The sequence below is a fragment of the Amborella trichopoda genome, chromosome 12 (assembly GCF_054954075.1).
Source record: "Amborella trichopoda isolate Santa Cruz 75 chromosome 12, AtrichopodaSantaCruz75HAP2 v2.0, whole genome shotgun sequence".
NCBI lineage: Eukaryota > Viridiplantae > Streptophyta > Magnoliopsida > Amborellales > Amborellaceae > Amborella > Amborella trichopoda.
This window is the reverse complement of record NC_142347.1, coordinates 39490443-39512890: the sequence shown is the minus strand read 5'-3', so window position 1 is coordinate 39512890 and position 22448 is coordinate 39490443. Positions and strand designations below refer to the sequence as shown.

At 45.6% G+C, this 22448-nt stretch overlaps 1 protein-coding gene across 5 annotated transcripts in view; it reads left to right on the top strand.

The window, feature by feature from the left end:
- Positions 1–20729, top strand: part of CW7 — a 32521-nt gene extending 11792 nt beyond the window's left edge. For 3 of the 5 annotated variants that reach the window (XR_016045825.1, XR_016045823.1, XR_016045824.1), the window contains 3 exons: positions 17187–17309; positions 19095–19328; positions 20417–20729. Coding sequence is in view for 2 of the 5 variants with exons in the window: in XM_006857027.4 (XP_006857089.2) it covers positions 17187–17309; positions 19090–19328; positions 20417–20440 (386 nt within the window). In the remaining 3 variants the exon portion in view is untranslated. Of the gene's footprint in view, positions 1–17186; positions 17310–19089; positions 19329–20416 lie in introns of all 5 variants that reach the window. The other 2 variants (XM_006857027.4, XM_088853763.1) reach the window with 1 other exon arrangement.
- Positions 20730–22448: the final 1719 nt, after the last annotated feature.

Here is a 22448-nt window from a genome sequence, read left to right as displayed (position 1 = left end):
CCCGGGATGCAAAGATCTCTGGTGCATATACCACCAGCATTGACGACACGTCGTCGCCAAATGTCGTGCCTTTATGACCTTAGCAAAGAAGCTCATTGCCAGAGTGAGCTGTTCCTGTCTTTACCACCCCCCTCTTACGATGAACTTGACCCAGTCTCAGAGCTAGAAGCTCAAGAAGTCAGCGAAGGCGAGTCACGGTGCAATGGGCCCTCCCATGAGCCGTCTGACCTAGATGACTCGAACAAGCCCTTAACGTCTCAGCCATGGCAAGTCTCTCAAGGATGAGGCAGGATGAAAGCGCTCAAGAGAGAAGCAGTTCGTCAAGCCAACATGGCACCAAGACCATGTGGGCCACGCAAGCCTGTCCCCCTCAACAAGAAGGGAAAGGGCAAGTGAGCTTCGAGGTCTGCACGTCGAAGAAAAAAGATAGCTCAACCCTCGGTCGAATCAAAGTTTCTTCCCCCAGTTCCACCGCTCCCAACCCTACATGATTTCCTCCACTAACATGTCTTGTCATCCAAAGGTAGCCAGACCGTGAACTCGGAGGCAAGCCAAGAGATCCACTTCGAAAAAACATCCTCCCATGCTACGCCTCCCCCGTCTGATAAGGGTGATGACTCTAAAAGTACCCCTCAACGGTCCATGCTGGGTAAAGACCTTAAAGATCCCCTGCAAACGTCCAAGAAGGGTTATGATGTTAAAAGATCCTCAATTATGTCTAATGAGTGAAGACGTTAAAAGCCTCTTTGAGTCTAATACAGGTGATGACCCTAAAAGCTACTTGGTTCGGTCCAATTTGAGCGATGACCCTAAAAGCTCTCACTCTTCTTCTTCTATCCCTGATTCTTCAGACTTCTTCTCTCATCCCCTCCCTGTCAGAACTCTCCCTTGAGTGTCCAGACTTTGACGCTCTTAATAATGAGCTCAAAGGCTACAACATCAGCAAGAAGGATCGAAAGAGGTTGAGGAAGACACTGGCACAGTCTGCCGGTTTCTTGAGTGTTGGTGATGCCTTGGCTTACACCGCTCAGAAGAAGAAACCCCATCCCACTTTCGAGGAGCTACTTGAGCGCATCTGTAACCCGAAGCCTAAGAAATCTTGATGGCTCCCCGAACCTGATTTGGAGCAGCAATGGAAGGGCACAAGAGGAGAGGGTTCCTCTTCGTCTCATGAGGAATGCCACATGGTATCAGCTACGGATGAAACGCTCGAGATCGACCAATCGACTTAAGGTTGGGGAGGAAGCTTATGCCATTGGCCCCAAAGCCGAAGCAACCAAGGCTCCTACAATACCCTGGTCCACCACTGGTCCCACACCCAAATCCACCAGCTCCGCCTCTTGAGCCCTCACCCCCTCTAAAATACCCGGGTCTGCCTCTCATTCTAGGCTCGGACCCTATTGCGCCCCTTTAGAGAACCTCGGCCTCCTCAAGCTTCACCCAATCCTACTTTGACCACGCCCACCATGGCCACCCAAACAACCCAGCCTGCCTCTAACCCTCCTGTATCCACCACCCGCCCTCCATTATGCAGACCTACTCCACCACCACCCGCACACCAAAGGCTAGTGGTGAATCAGAAGATACACGACTTGGAGGATGATAAAGTGAAATATGATGTGGTCGGGCACCTAAGGAGACGCCCCGCTCTCCTAAGGGTTTATGATTCCCTCATGCTGTCAGGAGACTTACGGTCGGCTCTGATTCAGGCTTTGTCTCGGTTCGAGGTATATGAAACTGAGGTTGAGAAGATCGAGGTGGATCCGGTGATTCTCGATAGCTGCATGGCCATCACTTTCTCAGATGATGACCTTCAGTTAGGTGAGAAGTTTCATAACCGGCCCTTGTTTGTGACCCGTGACTTGCATGCTTGCCCGATCAACCGGATAATGCTGGATGGGGATTCCGTAGTGAACCTCATCCCAAGGAGAATTCTTACTCGTATAGGGTTGAGGGACAAAGATCTCAAACCTTCGACTATCACAGTTTAGGCCTTCAATCAGTCAGGGGAGAAGCCGGTTGGTATTATTCGCCTTCGCCTTAAAATCGGTGACCTAAACGACTATACTCAGATTCATGTGATAGAAAAGGATACTTCTTACAACATACTGCTTGGCCGTCCTTGGCTCTATGACCATGGAGTGGTCCCATCTACCCTCCATCAGTGTTTCAAGTATAGCCAAGATGGGAGGCAGTATATGGTCTATGTTGACAAGAGGTTGTTCCCTACTGTTGAGTCGCACTATGCTGATGCAAAGCATTATTTCACCACCCCAGTGCGACTCCAACAGCCAGTGCCACCAGAAGAAGCTGAACCCAGTAACACCTCATGAAGGGTCGAAGGTTCCTCTTATGAGGATATTGAGGACGTGGCAAGGACCCTCACTACTACGTTTAGGGAAGAGGGGAGGAGCGGTAGAGTACTCCCCTTGACCCCCATTGGCGTGAATCTCCCTTCCTCCCTTTCGAAACTGCCATCCCAATTTTGCGAAGGACAACCATCATCCTCTGCTCCCCCTCCCTTGGAGTATCACCCAGACGAGCCTCAAGAAGAGCAACCTGCTAGACAGGAAGAGGCCATGGATGTTGAGCAAGAAGAGCAGCCCGTGAGGCTGGAAGAGGCCATGGACGTCGAGACCCTCACCCCGAAGGTCACTTACACCTCTGACAACCGAAAGGTCTTGCATATCCCGGTCGCCCTGTTAGAAGCAGAGGTGAAGCGACGAGCCGCTGCTGCCAAGTAAACAGAACTTAAGGTTCTATGTATCCCTGAGGTTTTTCACATTCCAGTCCCCAACAAGGAGGAGGATGATATTTACCTTGCGCCTGGATACAATCCTGCCTGCAAAGTCTAATAGATACTGGCTTTCTTGCCAAAGGTAGATGCAGCCTACCAAACGGCGACAACTTGTTCGTCACGTTTGGCTAAAGTCCACCCCCGTACGACCCACCCTTTCAAGCCTTTACACGTGTTTGTCCTTGAAACTTAGAAGCCTAACGAGTCTGGATGTTTGCGAGGACCTACTCGCACAAGCACGACCAGCTGCCAAGGTGGGATCTCTATAGCCCCCAGGCTCATCAGATCATGAGGAACATGGACTACGAGCCCGCGACCAACCAAGGATTGAAGGATGGGAAAGGAGCAGTAGCCCCTTTTGCAATCTTGGAACCGTGGCCATTCTGCATGCCAGCAAGAAGGGGCTCTGGTATATGGGAACTCCCGAACCCTCCTCACTGCCACATACAGTTAATGAAACTGTCAATGCGGTAACATTCTATGACCTCCCCCCTTTACCCGAGGAAGGTCGTACTCAGGCCGTCCAGGGTTCTCAAGATCTATCTTCTCCTCTCTCCCCATTCCTTTCTCTTGAAACAGACCTTACCCAAGTCACCACAACCCCTCAAGGTCTGCCACCCTCACCCCCTCTATACCCTCTCAATCCAGGTCTTGCTCAAACTACCCTGGCTTCTCAAGACTGGTCATCTTCTATCACGATCCCGCCCCTTGACCCCTGCCGTTCCCAACCGGAGGGCGACAGAGTGCAGGATCGCGATCACAGAGGTAGCGAACGCCACTCAGGTTAGAATGGCTCAACGCTTTATAAAATAGTGATCAGTGCAAACCACGAAAGAAAGCAAAAACTCCCACCAGAAACATAACAAAAGCTGGATAAATTAAAACCATTCTTATCCATATACAGTCTCCAAGGATATAAACAAAATCCAGAATAATACAATTCATCCAAGGCACTAAAGGCCCGGCCACAATATACATGACTTCATAAAACAACAACTGCATGGCCGACAGCTAACAATCACCTACACCAGAACAGAGATCCACTCGTCGAGCGCAGGCTTTTAGTACACCAAACACGATCACCTCCCGCCGTCCTCGACCTGCAGCAGTCAATCTACAAGAATGGAAGCAAAGGAATGAGCTAAAAAGCACAGTAAGTAGATCACAACATCATGCTTCCCTGCTTATATACATAATATCACAACAATGCTCAAGGTTCTTTGTCATACTCATAAAACAAGAGTCGTGCATCACAATTATGTCACAATTATAGGATGATGCTTTTCATGGTAGAGCAGGCACAATATAAGATATCAACTAACACATTCACTAGCAATCCATCAATCTCAACAGATCAACACAAATGAGAGAGCATAACAAAATCAGCAAACACTAACTCACTCTCTAGTCCTATGCATCAGGCCAAACACATCTCTCAGATCAGTCACATAACTCAGGCGACTACCTATCTCGGGCGATGCAATTTGCACAAGGCATTGGCGGGAAGTCACACATCACCTTGTGCGCACCTCACTGATGTCAGTCATGGCCATGCAATACGCTCAAAGCACGCCAATAAATCACTTATCAGAAACATATCATATCACATCGTCACACTACCAATGGATGCCCCATTGCGTAGTACTTCATATCACATCGTGGCATATCTTATCTCATAAGCATTCTCTGATTCGGAGCATTCACGGTGTCATAGAAAGATATACATAGCCCCTGATTCATCAGGAATCTCAGCTTAGTCACAACATGACAATTAAAGCAAACACATCTATCTCTCACCCAAAGGTGGTATGAAGTCAATTGATAGCCATTTGATCAGTCAACACTTACGCACAACATAAATATTGGTGCTGGAATTCCTGCATTCTACTACAGTGACATGTCCCTCTTATCAAAGGCCTAACTCTCAATCTAGAGGGCGTCTCAAAATGATTTCAACATGCAATTTTAAGCAAACACACATATCTATCTAATGGCAGTAGCTTGGAAGCAATCAGGCTCCATTTGATCAATCAAATCCCATGACAACAGAGATCAAATCTGAACTTCTGCTAAAATCTGCTAACAGTGACAGATCCTCACAATTTGGACCATAACTTCCAATCTAGAGGGAATTTCAAGATAATTTCTACATGCAACTTTAAACCAACATACTGATCTTTCAAATGGCAGAGGTTTGGGAGTAATAGGACTCCATTTGATCTGTCAAAACTCATGGCAACAGAGGTAACAATTCTGCATTTCAGTGAATCTGCTAACAGGGACATGCCTTCCTAATTCGGATCATAGCTCCCCAATTATACAGAATCAGAACTTGGTTAAAACACCAAAATCACAATAGACTCATGTATCTTTTAAATGACTGTGATTTAGTGTCATTTGGACTTCAATAGGTCAGGCAAAGTCTTAGTGTAACAGAAGCAATGTTCCTGGAAATTATCAGTCTGCTAATAGTGACATACGTGCATAAAATAAAACACATCTTCCAAACTATCAAGAATCTCAACTGGACATAAACATCAAACTCAAAGTAGACTCAGAGGTCTTTCCAATGGTGGTAATTTGAGGTAATTCTGAGATCATTTGATAGGTCAACAAAGAGTCACAAGAACCTCAGTTCATAGTCCAGCCATAACACACATCCAATGTCACGTCATAGCTTTTAAACTCTACAAGATAACAACATGAAACCAATTCTAGCTTAAACTACACTCACAAGAGCATCAACCCACAAATTTTCATGCTCAACAAGGATGATAACAGCGCCTAACAATTCATACAAAGAAAACCTAATTTCTGGAAAAAACAGAGCACACAGGCATTCATGCTATACTATTCTTTGTACACAATTTCAATATAAACTCATGTCTAATCTCATACTTAAATTCCAGCTGTCATTCATACCTAAATCATGCTTCATACATGCTTAGATTCATACTTCATTCATGCATAATTTATACATCATTCATGCTTCATACTACACTATCATGATCTACTTACCTCACAAGAACTCCAAGTTACCCCCCACCAAGCTCCCCCTCAAAGGTCAAGCTCCCAAAGCTTGCGGCTCTATGTGTGGTAGGGAGAGAGAAAAGACGTGGGAGAGGGAGAGAGAGCAAAAGCTCTTGGAGAGATGAGAAGGGCTTTATTTATAAAAGAGGAAAGGGCAGCAAGTGACAAGTGGTGTGCAAGAGTTCACAAGTGGCAAACATGGGTTTACATGGTCAACAAGTGGCAAACTCAAGGCACACTAAACAACAAGCAAGGACAAGTGGTGTGTAAAAGAAGAGGAAGTCCCCCGGACTACTCTATACAGCTGCGCCCAGCGGCCCACATTGTACATGGCAGCTCACGCACAGAGCTCAAAACAGCCGGCGCTACGCACTCAACACAGCCGGCGATAGCACATTGCACAGCCGGTGATAGCACACTTCACAGCCGGCGATAGCACAACGACAACAACACGGCCGGCGATAGCACACTTCACAGTCGGCGATAGTACACTTCACAACCGGCGATAGCACAGGCGGCAACAACACAGGCGGCGATAGCACACTTCACAACCGACGATAGCACACTTCACAGCCGGCGATAGCACAGGCGGCAACAACACAGCCGGCGATAGCAGAAGCAGCAACAACACAGCCGGCGATAGCACACTTCACAGCCGGCGATAGCACAGGTGGCAACAACACAGCCGGCGATAGCACACTTCACAGCCGACGATAGCTCTTATGCGCGACATTTGTCTCTCCTCGTAGCCACACGTGCTCACCATGCTCAAGAAATTTGGGTCTTACATTTCGGCCTTCTCAACCTCTTTTCCTTGAGACCGACCTTGCGCAAGTCACCCCGACTTCCCATGGTCTGTCATCCTCCCCCTCTCAACTCCTTTCGTTTGAGACAGATCTTACATGAGCCACTCTCCCTCACCAAGATCCACCATCTTTCCCATCTAGAGCCGCTTTTCTTGAAATAGACCCTTCCCGAGCCGCACGAGAGGCAGAAGCCTTCTTTACCTCTCAAATCACCAAGCCTTTATAAGTATTTGAGATGGAAGGGGAATTGTTCGCCTAATCCAAGAAAGGAAGCTCTAGAAGTTGATGAGGGATTGTCCGATCCCTTACCCACTGATGAAGAAGAGGTGGAGGAGCCAACTTGAGGTATGGGAGGAAGGTGGACAAGCTACAGCTGACAATCTAGAAGAAATAAACCTGTTAGGCGAAACCGACCCAAGGCCAATCTTTATCTCAGCTATCATGTCGTCTAAAGAGAAACAAGAATATACCACCTTCATCAGAGCAAATTGAGACGTCTTCGCTTGGCACTACTATGAGATGCTCGGCCTCGAACCTCGAGTCGCGGTGCATCAGCTTGGTATCGACCCCTCATGTCAGCCCATAAAGCAGAAATCAAGGAGGTTTCGGACCGACCTCGAGATTCAGATCGATGCGGAAGTGACCAAGCTTAGAGAGGCCGGCTTCATATGGGAAGTCAAATACTCGAGATGGTTGGCCGATGTGGTGCCGATCAAGAAGAAGAACGGGCAAATCAGAGTCTATATCGACTTCCAGATTTGAATGCGGCCTGCCCAAAAGATGATTTCCCACTCCCCTTCACCAAGATGCTCATTGACTCAATGGCTAATTGCAAGCCTTCTCCTTTATGGATGGTTATTCGGGGTATAATCAAATAAGGATGGCACCCGAAGATGAAGTAGCCACGACATTCCTGACTCCCAAAGGGGTCTATTGTTATATCGTTATGCTGTTTGGGTTAAAAAACATGGGCGCTATGTACCAGCGTGCTATGACCACCGTCTTCAAAGACATGCTTCATGAGGAGGTGGAGTGTTACGTAGATGACTTGGCTGTAAAATCAGGAGAAAGGAGCACCCACATCAAGGACCTTGAACGGGTCTTCGAACGTCTGGGGCTTCATCAACTCAAGATGAACCCCCTAAAGTGCGCCTTTAGTGTGCGGTCGGGAAAGTTCTTGGGGTTTTTTGTCGGATATCAGGGATTGAAAATTCAGCCTGTCAAGATCAAGGCCATCCAAGAGATGCCACCACCAAGAATCTCCGAGAGCTCAGATCGCTCCAAGGTAAGCTTGCCTACGTTAGGAGATTCATCTCTAATTATCAGGATGGTGTAAGCCTTTTACCCGTCTGATGAAGAAAGATGTGCCTTTCGAGTGGGATGAAGCCTGTCACTTGGCCTATGAAGATATCAAGGCCTATTTGTTGAAGCTTGTTATACTCTCAGCCCCCATCCCGGGGAAGCCTCTCATTCTACCTTGGATAACTCGCTGTGCGCTCTACTCGTGCAAAGCAATGAAGGTGGAAAAGAGACAGCCCTGTATTATCTCAGTAGAAGGATGCAAGGGGTCGAGAAGAATTACTCCACGATCGAGAAGATGTGTCTGGCCCTCATCTTTGTTGTTAAGAAACTATGACACTATTTACTGGTGCTTGAGATTCAACTTATCTGGCGAGCTGATCCCATTAACTTTCTCATGATGCGCCCTTGTCTCTCAGGCCATTGTGAAATGGTCGCTACTCCTCATGGAGTTTGACATCACATATGTTCCGCAAAAAGCTATCAAAGGCCTAGCCCTAGCTGAATTTTTGGCTGCACTCCCTCTCCTTGTGGGCTCTCTCCTATCCGATGAATTGCCAGATGAAGAAGTATTCTGCATTTAGGAACCATATGACTGGAAGATGTACTTCGACGGGGCCTTTCAATTTGAAAAGGGTGGGGCTGGCGTAGCATACTTTACCCCTCAGAACGACATTATTCCACCATCCTTTTCCCTAGTGGGAGTATGCTATCACAACATGGCCGAGTATCAGGCCCTTATCATAAGCCTTGAGATTGCCTCTCAGATGAACTTGAAGAGCATGGCCATCTTTGGTAACTCCGAGTTGGTAATACGACAGCTCCAGGGGGTGTATGATGTAAGAAAAGACAGCCTCAAGGTCTATTGCAACACTGCCATGTCTCTCATGGCAGAACTCGAAGAGATCTCCCTCGAGCATATCCCAAGAAGGCTCAACTCACAAGCTGATGCCGTCGCCAAGCTGGGTGCGACAATCCAGATACCATTAAAAGGGCCAACGCCAATCTGGGTCGCTGAATGGAGGCACATCGAGCTAGTGGATGGAATCGATGATGACGATGAGCGGCATTTATTCCCAGAATGCCCGCCATACGCGTTCGGGGCACTCCGCGCAACAAGAGATGCCATCAAGGCCACAAAGGACGCCGAACAACTTCCCATCAATGAACTTGATGAAAAAGACCCAGAATGCCATGACCCTTTGTGCTCTGAATTAAAGCAAGACAGGGATTGACGAGAGCTGATCTTAGATTTCTTTAAGCACAGCCGGCTTCCCAAAGATCGAGTGCAACACAACAACATATGAAGGATCTCTACCAAGTATGTGTTGCTCGAGGATGATGTCCTATTTCAACGCTCTTTCAACAACATTCTTCTCAAATGTGTTAACTTGAAAGAAGCAAGCCAAGTTCTTGAAGAGGTTCTTGCCAGTATCTGTGGGTTACACCAATCCGGTCCTTAACTCTGTGATTGGATACGAAGGTTGGGTTATTACTGGCCGTCCATGATTCCAGATTCACTTGCTTATGCTAAGAGGTGTCAAATTCATGCAAGTTTCATCCACCAAGCACCCGAACCTCTTCACCCCACAATGGCATCCCGGCCCTTTTCACAATGGAACATGGACATTGTATGGCCCATTGACCCACCTTCTGCTTTAGGGCATGACTTCATTCTCACTGCCATTGATCACTTCTCCAAATTGGTTGAAGCTGTCCCTTCAAGCAAGAATCGGGAATCACCGTGGCCCACTTCATTCGCACCACGTTATCTATCGGTTCAGTGTCCTAGACTGGATCACCTCAGAGAATGGCCCCCAGTTCTGAAGCCATCATATAGACTGCCTAGCCAACCAATTTGGCTTCGAGTGGAAGTACTCGACCATGTACCACCCCAAGCCAATGGCCTAGCCAAAGCTTTCAACATGTCCCTCTGTAGTGCCCTGCAGAAATCGGTTTCTAAGACAAAGAGGAATTGGCATGAGAAGCTTCCCGAAGTTTTGTGTGCCTATCGGACCACTGTGCGTAGTTCAACTGAAGTGACTCCCTTCTCCTTAGTCTATGGGAGCGAAGCAGTCCTGCCATTGGAAGTCCAGGTGCCCTCATTCCGAGTAGCTGTTCACCACGACATGAATGAGGAGGAACAAACCACTCTTCGTTATCAAGGGTTGATGTCCTGGACAAGAAGAGGTTCAAAGCTCGAGAAAGTCTTGAAGTCTATCGGGGCTGAATGCATCAAGCCTTTGACAAAGTTGTCAACGTCCGCTCATTCACATTTGGAGAATTGGTGCTATCAGTAAGACGACCCATCATAACCCATGGTCGGCCCAAGGGGAAGTTTGAGCCAAAATGGGAAGGACCGTATGTGATCAAGAGGACCTTCCCCAATGGGGCATATATATTGGCCCATCCCAACAGAGACGAGGCCATGCGACCAATCAATGGACGACACTTGAAGAAGTATTACCCATGATCATCGGTCCAAGCCACATACTGTAGCCTACTGTAGGGCACCTGATCTCGGAGGCACGACCTTAAGCATGCCTCAGGTCTTGGTGTACGACCTTAAAACACACTAACAGTACGGTCTTGGCGGCATGACCTTAAAATGTGCCCACCTAGAGGACGGATGCGACGAAAACTCGGAAGGGCATCGTGCGTAAGAAAGTCAAAAGAAAATAAAAGGAAAAAAATGATGTGGCATGATAGCACCATCAGCTATCGTGAGTAAAAGACGTCAAAAAAAAGAGGAAGAAAAAAAAAAAAACAAAACAAAAGAAAGAAAAAAATCGGGCACGATTAAAACCCGAAAGGGCATCGTGAGTAAAAATGAGAAAATGATGTACATGCTAGAATAACCATGGGTAAAAGCACAAAAAAAAAAACTAATAGGGTTTTGTGCAAACCAAAACTGGCACATACTCTAATGACTTGAGCGAAAACTCGAACGGGCGTTTAAGTCAAAGAAAAGTGGAAGTTGAGGGTACCCTCATAAGGAGCAACCCCAATGTCCCCTATGCAAAGGCAAACCATGCAGAGCCACAGGCAAGAGAAGGAAGCAGAATGGAAGAAAGAGGGCAAAACTTTTCATTCCATAACAAAAAGTCATGGGGCAACTCCAGAATTACAATAAAAACAAAAGAAGAGAGGGAAAAAACATATGCTCTCAAAAGTTGGAGATGGCCGCATAAATTTGCTTTGACAAGGCCTTTGAGTGCTCGAAGGCCGCTTTGGCCTTCTCTTGGGCACTTCTCGTAGCCGTGGTGGTCTCGTTCAAAAGAGATGCCTTCTCAGCCAATCGCTCGTCAAGTTATTGCACTCTGACACCCATGGTTTCGCTCTCCTTCCTCCACTCTAGTAGTACCACCTTCCCTTACTTTAGCTTTTCATTCGGCCGGAGAATCTCCTCCTTCTTGGCATCTAATTCAGCCACAAAAGCGTTGCGACCGGCCTTGAGAGGATGGCAGTCTTCTCTAAAAGGGGGTTATCGACCTCCTCTTGATATTGGACTACTGACTCGTTTATGGCCTTCAGTCTGCCCCCGACCAACTCTTGAGACGCGAAGGCACTCTCTAAGGCTTCGCCCCTTTGCCTTTCCAGGTCGTCTAATAGACCTCGGAAGCTCGCAAACACAGGCTCTTCAAGGCTCCTGCCCATACCACCCAGTGCACCCTGGGTAAACTGCCTCAGCTCAACTATCATGCCCCCTAGTTCTGGCAGTGAATATGCACTCAATCCTTAAACCCCTCCCCAAAGCATGAGGAGCATCCAATGGGGGACGTCATCTGATTTCAAGGGTGCCGCTAAAGACCTCGAAGCAGGGGATGTCTCCGCAATAATGGCCCCTTCGGTACTTGGAACTGCTTCCGAGGCCAGAATAGCGAGCTCACCCCCTTCAACTGCCTCAATACCCAGAGCCACCTCAGGAGTTACGCTTGTAGGCTCCGTCTCTAGGACAGTCTCTACCCTTGGAGCTTCCTCATAAGGCACAATTGTGAGCTCGGCCCCCGTGATCCCATTCGTCAGTGGAGCCGCCTTAGAGGTCACAGTAAAGGTCTTAATCTCTACAGCCGCGGCCAAAGTTGCTTCGGGAGTTGCAGCAGCTGTCTCAATCTCCACACTAGATGCGACCTCCGTATTCAAGGCCAGATAAGTCAAGTGCTCGGCTGCAACCGTATCTTCAGAGCAGGTATCATTCCCCCTCGGGATTAGGTCATTAGTGCTTGCACCGTGTGAGAAGCTGGATGAAGCACGTATTGGTGATAAGACTGGCATCCTGTCGCTCCTCAAAAGAGCTGCCATACCCTCACTCCGCTCATCGGCCTCGGTCCTGTCAACACCAGCCTCAGTAATTGGGGTTGCCTCCGTGTTAGGGAGCTCAGTTTCAGTATGAGTAGCCTCCCCCGCAACTGTGCAATCTACCTCAGCTAGGGTAGGGTGAAAAGTAACCCGTCGAGCTGGGGACTCTTGAGCTACAAGGGGCTCAAGCACAGGGGAAGGACTTGAAGAAACTGCCCATCTAGCGCGCTTCGCGGGCTTGCGTGGCTTGGGGGGTAGATTAGGAGCCAAAGCTGGAGTTGGGGAACTTGAGGGAACATCTTCCTCCTCCGTGGCCTCTACTGGTTGAGCGCTCTTCCTTGAACGAGTGCTCTTCCGTGTGATCACGGGTGTGGTGGTGAGTGGCTCAACAGTAGCCTTCTTTGCTGCAGACTACGTAGCAGATGACAGCGGCAGCTTCGGCCTTCGCTTTCTTGGCTGCTGCATCCCTTACTCTCACCTCCTTCCAAGACTTAAGCATGAGGCTCAAATCGTGGCTGTCATAGGGACGAATGGCCTCGGGAGCAGAATGAGGGCCACTGCCTATCAGAGTGTTCAAATCCCGAGTGGGCCAATCTTCAACACCCCTAACAACACGCCAATCTTCAACACCCCTAACAACACGCCCAGCCTTCCACTCGAGGAGGGAGCATAGGTCGTCGAAAAGTGAACCAGTAGTGCCCTTAAGGACAAGGGCCTAGGGTGTCTCTTTATCTACCAATAGGCCCCGGCGCACGCCAATCTATCTCCAATCCCGTGGGTAATTAAGTTAAAAAACATTTGGGTAAGGGATGGGCTGGATGTCCTTCCCATGAGCAGTATCCCCCTTGGAAGCGCAGTTAATGTCTTCCACTTGTGGTCTTTTCTCCAATAGTGGTTGGTGCATTCCTACCAGTGCCTGTAAACCTCGGTCGCACGCGCCTTGCGACCGTAATGGGGCACGACAAACTTGTTCTCCTCTGAGAACTCGAGGACCATGGCCCAAGCCCGCCTCATGGATGTCCTTCCAAGACTCCCTTTTCGACCTGGGGGCATCCTTATCCTTCTTCGCCCTATCTTGCCCCACTGCTTCTCAAACAAAACATGGTACGAGCACCCTTGGTCAAGCCCATGTTGGCGCGCAAATCTATGGGGGTAATACAACTCGAGCTGCTTCCCCCATGATGCTCGAAGAGCCAGAATGCCTTCCCTTACACTCAATAGATACATGAGCTCTGGGGTATCGGTCGTGGCACCGTCAAGTGATTTCTCGAACTCGTCCAAGAAAGCTCTGCAGTGGGACCGTCGATTGGGAAGGGGACCGGACGGGCAAAGAAAGACCCCCTCCAAAGAGACCGCGAGCTGCACCAGGGGTACGAAAGACTGCTTGCATTCTGACAATCTTTAGAAGGTGGGGACATTTGTAATCCGACAGGGCTGGATTCACCTCATAAGTCTCCAGGAAGAAAGCTGATAGCCACTCGAACACTAAATGGATCGGGAATGCAGTCCTAAAGCTCTCGGGTAGAGCCTCGCCATTTAGCAATTGCCCGTGCTTATTCTTTTTCAGCCTACCCCAGGCTATGGCACCCATGCCATGGCATATGCTTCACAATACCGATTGAGCCAATGCATATGTGCGACCCACAGCTAGCTCGCAAGCGGCGAAAAGGCATCCCGGACGAATGAAGTCACTAGTTTATCCGGAGAGGACGAATTTGCATAGGAAGATTGCAAGATAAGCCGCTAGGTATACGTGATCCTTCTTTCCATGGAAGGACGAGGGGGCTACATTATCTTCGGTGGCCTCTTTCCCCTTTCCCCCAACGATGCCGTAACCGGGTTCATTGACCTCTGTCTGGTCACCCCGAAAGAAGTGAAACGATGTTGAAAAAGACACATGCCCGTTGTTCACCTTTGAGCATAGCAGTTGATAGATCTGAAAGAGATCTCGAAGGCCCGGTGGGTAGGGTCCGCCCCTTCCCAAAAATGAAATCGTTCTCAAGAACGAATTTGTCATACATCAACCCTAGCATCGACAAACCCCCGGAGAATTGGAGGTCAAGAAGCGAGTATCCAGCCTCTCCATGACTGAGAAGCCATGAGTTACTCTTGTAGCTCCAAGAGTCCAGGAAGGCCAGCATCATGTTTGAGCGCCGGTCATAATACCCTGCCGAGCATTGCACGGCTGCTACAAGAGAGGCCTTATTGAGATCTTCTTCGAAGCTCTCCAATATGTCAAGGGTCCAAGACACGTAGCCTTTCAAGTATTGGTGCTCACCTTGGAACCGCAACCCCCCAAGGGACCAGAACAACTTCTCATCCGTCAGCATTCTCTTGCACAGTGTGGGGAGATTCAAGGCTAAGTCATAATTACAGTGAAGGAAATGAAACATGGACATTCCATCACCCTCAGCTATCGGCCTCCCTTCTTCGTTTGTACGGACTTGGAATCGTGGATCGTCACCCACGAAGGTAATGGTGAAAGGCCATCTTAAATGGTAGGAAGGGTCCATATCTCGAAGAGGTTGCCCTCTGGCTAGGGAAAATCCGGTGTAGACTTCAGTACCGATCTCATGTGCCTTAGGGAACTTCTTGTCCCTAATAATCTCGATCTCAGGCTCCTTGGCTGAACGAGAGAAAGAAGAAAAAAAACCATGTTAGGAATGTTGCCAAGAAAAGAGGCAAGAGCCTAACACGATCAAAAGAAAATCGGGCAGCATCTCCCTTAAGGGAAAGACCGACCAAAAGATGCCTGGCAAGCCCAAGTCACCTTGGGGGATTCATGTAGTCACATGTGCTGTGGGACAAGCTCAGATAGGACGTGACCTAGATGAGCCCCCTGACCTAACAAAAAGACTGATTAAGCTTGAGTGCACTGCCCCCATACCTTCTCACTCTTCTTTGGACCGACAGCCACTGCTGACCCAACCCCATCTCTTCCTCGTCTCTCTTTCTCTTCTGGACCGGCAGCCGTTGCCAGTCTGAACCCTCGCGCCGCTCATTTCACTCACCCTTGCCTTGACCGGCAGCCACCGTCGGTCCAAACCTTCACACCCCTCACTTCACTCTTTCTCTCACCTTTACCTGGACCAGCAGCCACCGCTGGTCCAAGCCCTCTATAATCCCCATCTCACTCACTGCTCCCTGGACTAGCGGTCGCTGCTGGCCCAACCCCATTTCACTCTGTCTCTCTCACTCATTCTTGGACCGACAGCCTCCGCCGGTTCAAACCCTCACATCTCTCCCATTTCACTCTCTTTCTCTCTCTTTTGCCTAGAATAGCAGCCACCGCCGGTTCAAACCCTCTCATCTCTCCCATCTCACTCTCTTTCTCTCTATTTAGCCTGGACTGGTAGCCACCGCCGGTTCAGACCTTCACATCTCACCTCACTCCATTTCTCTCTCTCTCTTGTCTGGACCGGCACCCACCACCGATCCGTCTCTTCTATCTCTCATTGCCCTCTATCTTTGGACTAGCAGTCATTGTTGGTCCGTCTCTTTTCTCTCAGTCACTCCTCTCACTCTCCCTTTCTTGTCTGGACCGATAGTCACTGCCGTTTCGTCTCTTTTCTCACACTCCTCTTACTCTTCCTTCCTCGTTTGGGTCGACAGTTAGCCGGTATGTCTCTTTTTTCTCATTTGCTCCTATCACTCTCCCTTTCTCGTCTAGACCGGCAGTCACTGCCGGTTCTTCTCTTTTCTATCACTCACTCCTCTCACTCTTCCTTCCTCGTCTAGACACTACCGGTCTCTTTTCTCTCACACGCTCCTCTCACTCTCCCTTTCTTGTCTGAACCAGCAGTCATCATTGGTCCGTCCCTTTTCTCTCTTTCGTCTTCCTCTTCTTCCTCCCTCGTCTGGACCGGCAGTCGCCGCCGGTCCGCCCCTTTTCTCTCTCATTCCCCCTTTACCCTTTTTCTCTTGTGGAACGACAGTCACTGCCGGTCTGTCTCTTCTCTCCATTTCTCGCGTCCACCCCCTTTCCCTTGGTCTAGACCGGCAGTCACTACTGTTCCGCCTCTTCTCTTTTCCTTATTTTTCTTATTTCTCCCCTTTTTATCTGGACCGGCATCCACTGCCGTTCCATCTCTCTCTTTCCCATCTCTTCCTCTCCTATATTCTCCTTTTCCCCTCTCGTCCGGACCGGCAGTGTCTCTTCTCTCCCTTTCTCTAGTCCACCCCCTTTCCCTTCATCTGGATTGGTAGTCATTGCCAGTCCGCATCTTCTCTCTTCCTTATTTCTCTCACTTCTCGCCATTTTACCTGGACCGGCATCAATTGCCGGTCCCTCTCTTTGTTGCCTGTCTCTTCTCCCTCTCATGTATTCCCCATGTCCCCTCTTGCTCAGGCCGGCAGTAACTGCCGGTCCGTCTCCCCCTTTTCCATCTCCTCTCTCTCTCTCTCAACGTTAAGGACTCAAGCCTCCGGCCCAGGCCCGGTCCTCTCTCAAAACTCTCAATTCTTTAAACTTTTCTTTAGGTCCTCTAAACCTTTGGATTTCCTAAAACTTTTACATTCTCAAAAAAAAAAAAAAAAACCTTACTCTTTAAGCTCTTCGCTTCTCAAAGACTCTCAATGCTCTCTAAATCCCCATGCACTCTATGCCCTCATCTTCTAAAAGCACTTCATTTTTTCAAAGTCTCTTACGCTCTCTAATTTCTAATTTCTAAAACCCCATGCGAACCCACTCTATATGCAATAGTCAAATATTTTGTCCTCCAGCTAGTGACATTGTTTCATCCCTCATTTACCATGGGGCCGTTTATGCCTTTCTACGGAGAACTATGAATAATGAATTATTTTCTTTTCTTACTCTTGCCATCAGCATGTGGCAAATTATATGCACCTACCTTAAGATCATATAATCATATGTTTTGATAGTTGGATTTGTTTGATTAAGGAACTATATTGCATAACTAGTAATAACTAATGAATGCTACTTTTTATATTTGCAGCTGGGAAGTCTAGATTTGGAAGCCTTCTGTCTATTGGGAACCTCCCTGCAAAAGTTGAGAGGCTTTACATGAGAGGGCCTGGAGGGCGAGGAGAAGTGGAAGTTGCTGTCTCTGGCATTGCAGGTTAGAGGTTCAACTTTGCTTGAATTATTGAGAGTTACTAAAATCAAAATTTGGATTTTTCATGTACAATTAATTTCTATATAATTAGAATTTAAAGACGATGGAGATGAAAAATAACTGGCCTTAGCTTCTTTAGGTGATCACGCTGGGTTGTGCTAGTACTCACCTTTTTATATTCCTATCTTTCAGATGGATGAACCTCTATTGATACCTGATAATTATGGTCCATGTACTATTATAGCTGGGATAAAATAATATACAGTGCAAGGGTCTTATTCACTGCTATAGAAGGTTTCTTTTGTTTAACTCAATTTCAGTGTTTCAAAAAGCGCTAGGCAGCACCCAGGCGGCCATGGGGGTCCAGGCTGCCCCGCGCCTAGGCAGGCACCCAGAACCTTGGTGGCCCAGTTGAACAAAAAAAAAAACTGATGACTGATAATGATTAATGCATAAGAATTTTGATAATCCATAAGACCATAATCCATAAGAATTTTGATAACCCATAAGACCATAATCCCAGTTAAAAAAAAAGAAGATAGAAGTCAATGAGAGAATTTTGATAATCCATAAGACCATAATCCATATTTTCGTCCAATGCTAAAATAGTAAAACCATACAAGCATACACTGATAGTCTGATACACTGTAGACTGTACACATAAAAGTTAGATAGTAGAACTAGAAAGTAGAAAGTAGAAACTAAAAATAAGAAAAAGAAAATATACGAAAATTCAAAATAAAACAAGCAATCTAAAAAATAAAGTTTTGCACTTACTTTGATTGCTCGAACTCCAAACTCCCCACCTCTGAGATGTTTTCCGTTGCTAAAATAATAAAAAACACCATCTGATAGGATTATAAAACTCCAAAACTAAATCAAATCTATCTGGGTGATGTTTGGATCTGTTTTTTGTAACTTTGAAAAACACTTCGATCTAATGAAAGTCACAAAATTTAGTTTTTTTGAGGTTTCTTTCTCTCTAAAATGGATTCTTGTGGGTTTAAGTTTCAAATGAACCTAAAATTCATCTTTAAAACCCTTTATGTTGTTAAAAAATCAATACAACAAAAAAAAAAAAAATTTCTGCCCCTCGGTGGGGCACAAGCTTTGGGTGGTCGCCCAGGGTCGGGTGTCGGGTGCCGGGCGCCCGCTTAGGCAAGTTTTGTACTGCCTAGGCGGCCGCCCAGTTTGGCCGCCTAGGCACTGGGCAGTCCGCTTTTTTGAACAATGCTCAATTTATTTGCTGTATGTTTATAGATTAAGTGGTAATTGGGTCATTTGGTCTAAGGGTTACTGTTGTACTAGATTTTACGACCTAGGGTATGAGCACAAGGCATCAAACAAATGGTATAAATTGCAAATATGCAGGTATAAACTACGTGAGTACACTTATGTAGATGGGCAATTCATCTCACATGCTTTTTGTTGGTTGTTTTTCAAGTAGGATGTTTTTGTATGTTTTGCGTGACCAAATTTATGATCTGCAGTTATGTGGGGGAGTTTGGGAGGTATTTGGCAATGTATTTGGTTTACTAGGTTTGTATCTTTGGATTGAAACAAGACAATTAGATTGGCATTTTTTTGGAAACTTCGTGTCTTTTGGTTGCTCATTAAGGAGCCTAAAGGTCAGAACTCTCTAGACATGTTAAAAATAACTAAGCAAGCTTTTCAGAATTTGGAGAAATGAGGCCCAATATATAACTGGAATTATTTGAACAATTTTCTGTTTCTAAGCGCATGATATGACATGTCAGCTATTAACCTTCTATTTATGTTGTAGACCAGAGTGCACAGATGTCCGGGCCTCCTTCCCCAGTTCAAATGTCTAAAAGAGGCTTACATATTGGTATTGGGACCATGGTTCGTAAAGCAGCTACAGTTGCTTCCGTAGCGGCAAAGCAGGCTTATGCTGCTGCCTCTTCCACAAAGAAATCAGACCATGGAATGTTACCCCTGAAGTGTTGCTTAATGTCCATTTCGTTGCCATGGGAAAATCTTGCACATGATTTATTATTCAAGGTTAGTATCTCTAGTATATACGAATCAAAGATGCGTCTAGTGAACACACGCCGAGGATAATTAGTTAAAGATACTTTGATTAGGGAAAGTTTTCTCATGTGATCATAGAAAGCTTTGGTCACTCAATTTTCAATTGTTTGGGTGTTGTGGGGAGGGAGTAGGATCTACCATTTTGGTAGGGCCATGCTTTCATGGATTTCACTCTCTTTCCATCACCATCTACCAATGATAATTGATTAGTCAATACTTGTAACCGTAGCTTTTCTGTGGTCATCTTGATCGTAATATACTTAGTCCTCCATTAATCTATGAAAAAGTCATGTGCTGGTGTCCATGACCGTTGAATGAAGTGAGGGGTAGTCATGAAAGGAGGTAGGGCCCACCACTGGAGTCTCGTCCTGTTCTGGTGAGGTGGGTTGCACTCTGTCATCTTCTCCATTGTTCATCATTTCAATGGACATTAGTGACCCCAGTGAATTCCGTTGTCCGTATGACCGAATTACTCTCACACTTTGGTTTCTATAGTGCAATTGTGGGTTATAGTTTTGGCAAATTTCTTTTCATGAATATCAAGTTTTAAACTGTCAACTGTTGTGGAGATTGAACTAGGTGTCATGGTTCGTCTGTCTTGGCCATTATGGTGTGAAATTCAATGGAAATTTCACTAGGTTTTGACTTAGAACATCTACATCACAAAGTGCCTTTTCTTAAGCTATTTTAGAGCCAGTGGTTTTTTTTCTTTTTTTCTTTTTTTCCCCCCCGTAAATGAACGATCCAAAATTTTGGACTTTGGCTTCTCTTTCTTTTCTGATGTGAGAAAACACATTATTAGGAGATTTGTTTGGCTCAATGAGGCTGCCTAAATGAAAATTTTATGTATCTGTTCCTGGTGAAAACTTTTCCGAGATGTAAAATGTGGAAGATTGGATGAAAGTTTCTGAATTAAAATAACCTCCAAGATTACTTCTAAGAAAAAAAAAAACAAAATTCATAAACTCGAAAGGGGACCTCAATGGCTTTGATGCTGTTTCTATAATCATGAGAGTTGTATGCAAAATAAATTTTATCTTCTTTGTCGTACTTCCTAGGGAGCCTCTTCAGTGGATATGTGATCTATGTCTCTGCAAAATCTGGAGGTTTGATATAACTGAAGGGTGCCATTCAAAGCTGGAAATTAGCACTGGGCTAGTACATATATTCACATTTGATGCCTGTGAGTGTAAATATTTTTTTTGTAATTAACTTAAATTTGTGTTATTTCCTTTATCTCCATTTCTTTTCTGTGTTTACTTATCTGATTTTTTTTTTTGGTGGCCAAAATGGCATTGCTTGTGTCACATGATATTGTATAGGTTCCTTGTGTAAACAGCAGTAAATTCAGTCATCTCTTTTCACTTGCCCCTCGAATTTTCCCGAACTATATTGTGCATTGCATTTAGTACCTCTATGTTTCGAAGTTTAAACTATTGACAGCCTCCTTTATTTTGGGAAAAGCTTTCTATATACTGCTAGGCATAGGGAATTTATATATGCCACTCTCTCCTAGCCATCTAATCTGAAGGGATGGCTGGGATGGAATCAACAATAGTGTCACAAATGAACATCTCACCATTTCATCGGGATCTGATGTCTCACAATATTTTATTTTAAAATTTTTTTATATGTCATATGAACATGAAATTTGGTGTGTGACATCAATGGCGCGCGCCTATGAAAGTGTCAAAAAAATATTTTCAGAAAAACAAATGACCAAAATATCTCTAAAAGTAAAATTTGGTGTCGATATGATTTGTAAAAATAAAATAAAATAGTATTTAGGCCTGATATTGGGATTGGGGCCATCCTAGCCATCCATTCAGATCAGGTGGTGAGAGAGGGTATATAAATTTCCTATACTTGGTGGCATATAGAAAGCTTTTCCTTTATTTTGAACCTTTTGATTTTGGGTTTTCAAACTAATGTTTAGTCTCTACTTTGTCAGGGTGGTATACATTTGGTTGAGTCTTTTCAATAGTTTGCTATTTTGTTTTTGAGAGAGAGATTTTACAATCTTCTTAAAAACTAAAAAGAGTACTCACATAGTGATTTGGAAATGTTTAATTTCTGCTACATGGATACTTATGTTGTTTATGATATGGTGTTCTTGAAAGTGGAGGAAAATTACAGAAATCTACTTTTTAAATGGTGGCTATATATTTTTTTTCTTTTTTGGATAGTTCAGTAGGAATACATCCCCTTACCCTTTTTTTAAATTCTAAGTGGTTTTCAAAGGACCCGTTTTTTAAATTCTAAGTGGTTTTCAAAAGTGCTAGGTGAGAATGGAAGCTTAGACTTTTGCTAGGGCTTACATGGTGCTACGACTACAACCCCAGCCCCATTCCCATTCTCAAATAGTCGCGATATTCATTTCATCTTTTTTCTTGTTTTAGATGATACATCCATTTTAGATGTGCTAAATTGGTATGGTGTTTGTTGATTGGATTGTCTGCTCCATTGCATTCAAATATGGTTTTAAAGTTGGCCCTTTTTTAAAAAGAAAAAATTGAGAAGGGATGTTAATTCGGCAATCTTAAGGCTAAGCATTATACTTCCAAATTAAGAGCATATGATAAAGCACTAGATTTTTGGCTTAAAACCAAAAGTATATAAAGATATTATTTACTTTTGATACAAAGAGGTCTTTTAAATGGGGCGATTGTAAGAGTGTTATTCGCTGGACTCAAAGTTCAAAAAGAATTTCTCAAATTTTGTCACACACCTAAGCTATCCAATTTGACATCTAATGAGTAGGAGTAATTGTGACCTTCTTGTAACAAAGATGAATGATTTCATAGTACACAATTCCTAATCAAAAGCGAGTTTTGTATCCAGGTTTGTCTTTTGCTATGTTTAATATCAACTTTAAACCTTTCATCAATACCCTCTAAATTTACACGTACACAAGTATATGCATTTCCATGTGCACAAAAACTCTCATCTGCGAAATCAAATCGAGTTAAAAACTTTCTTCTGGTAATTCAAATCGAGTTACTATCAAACTTGAATGGCCAACACCTCCTTTGGCCCGATCATCTACTTCCTTGTTAGCTTCTTTGTACCAGTGAGTTGCCTTAACCTCCT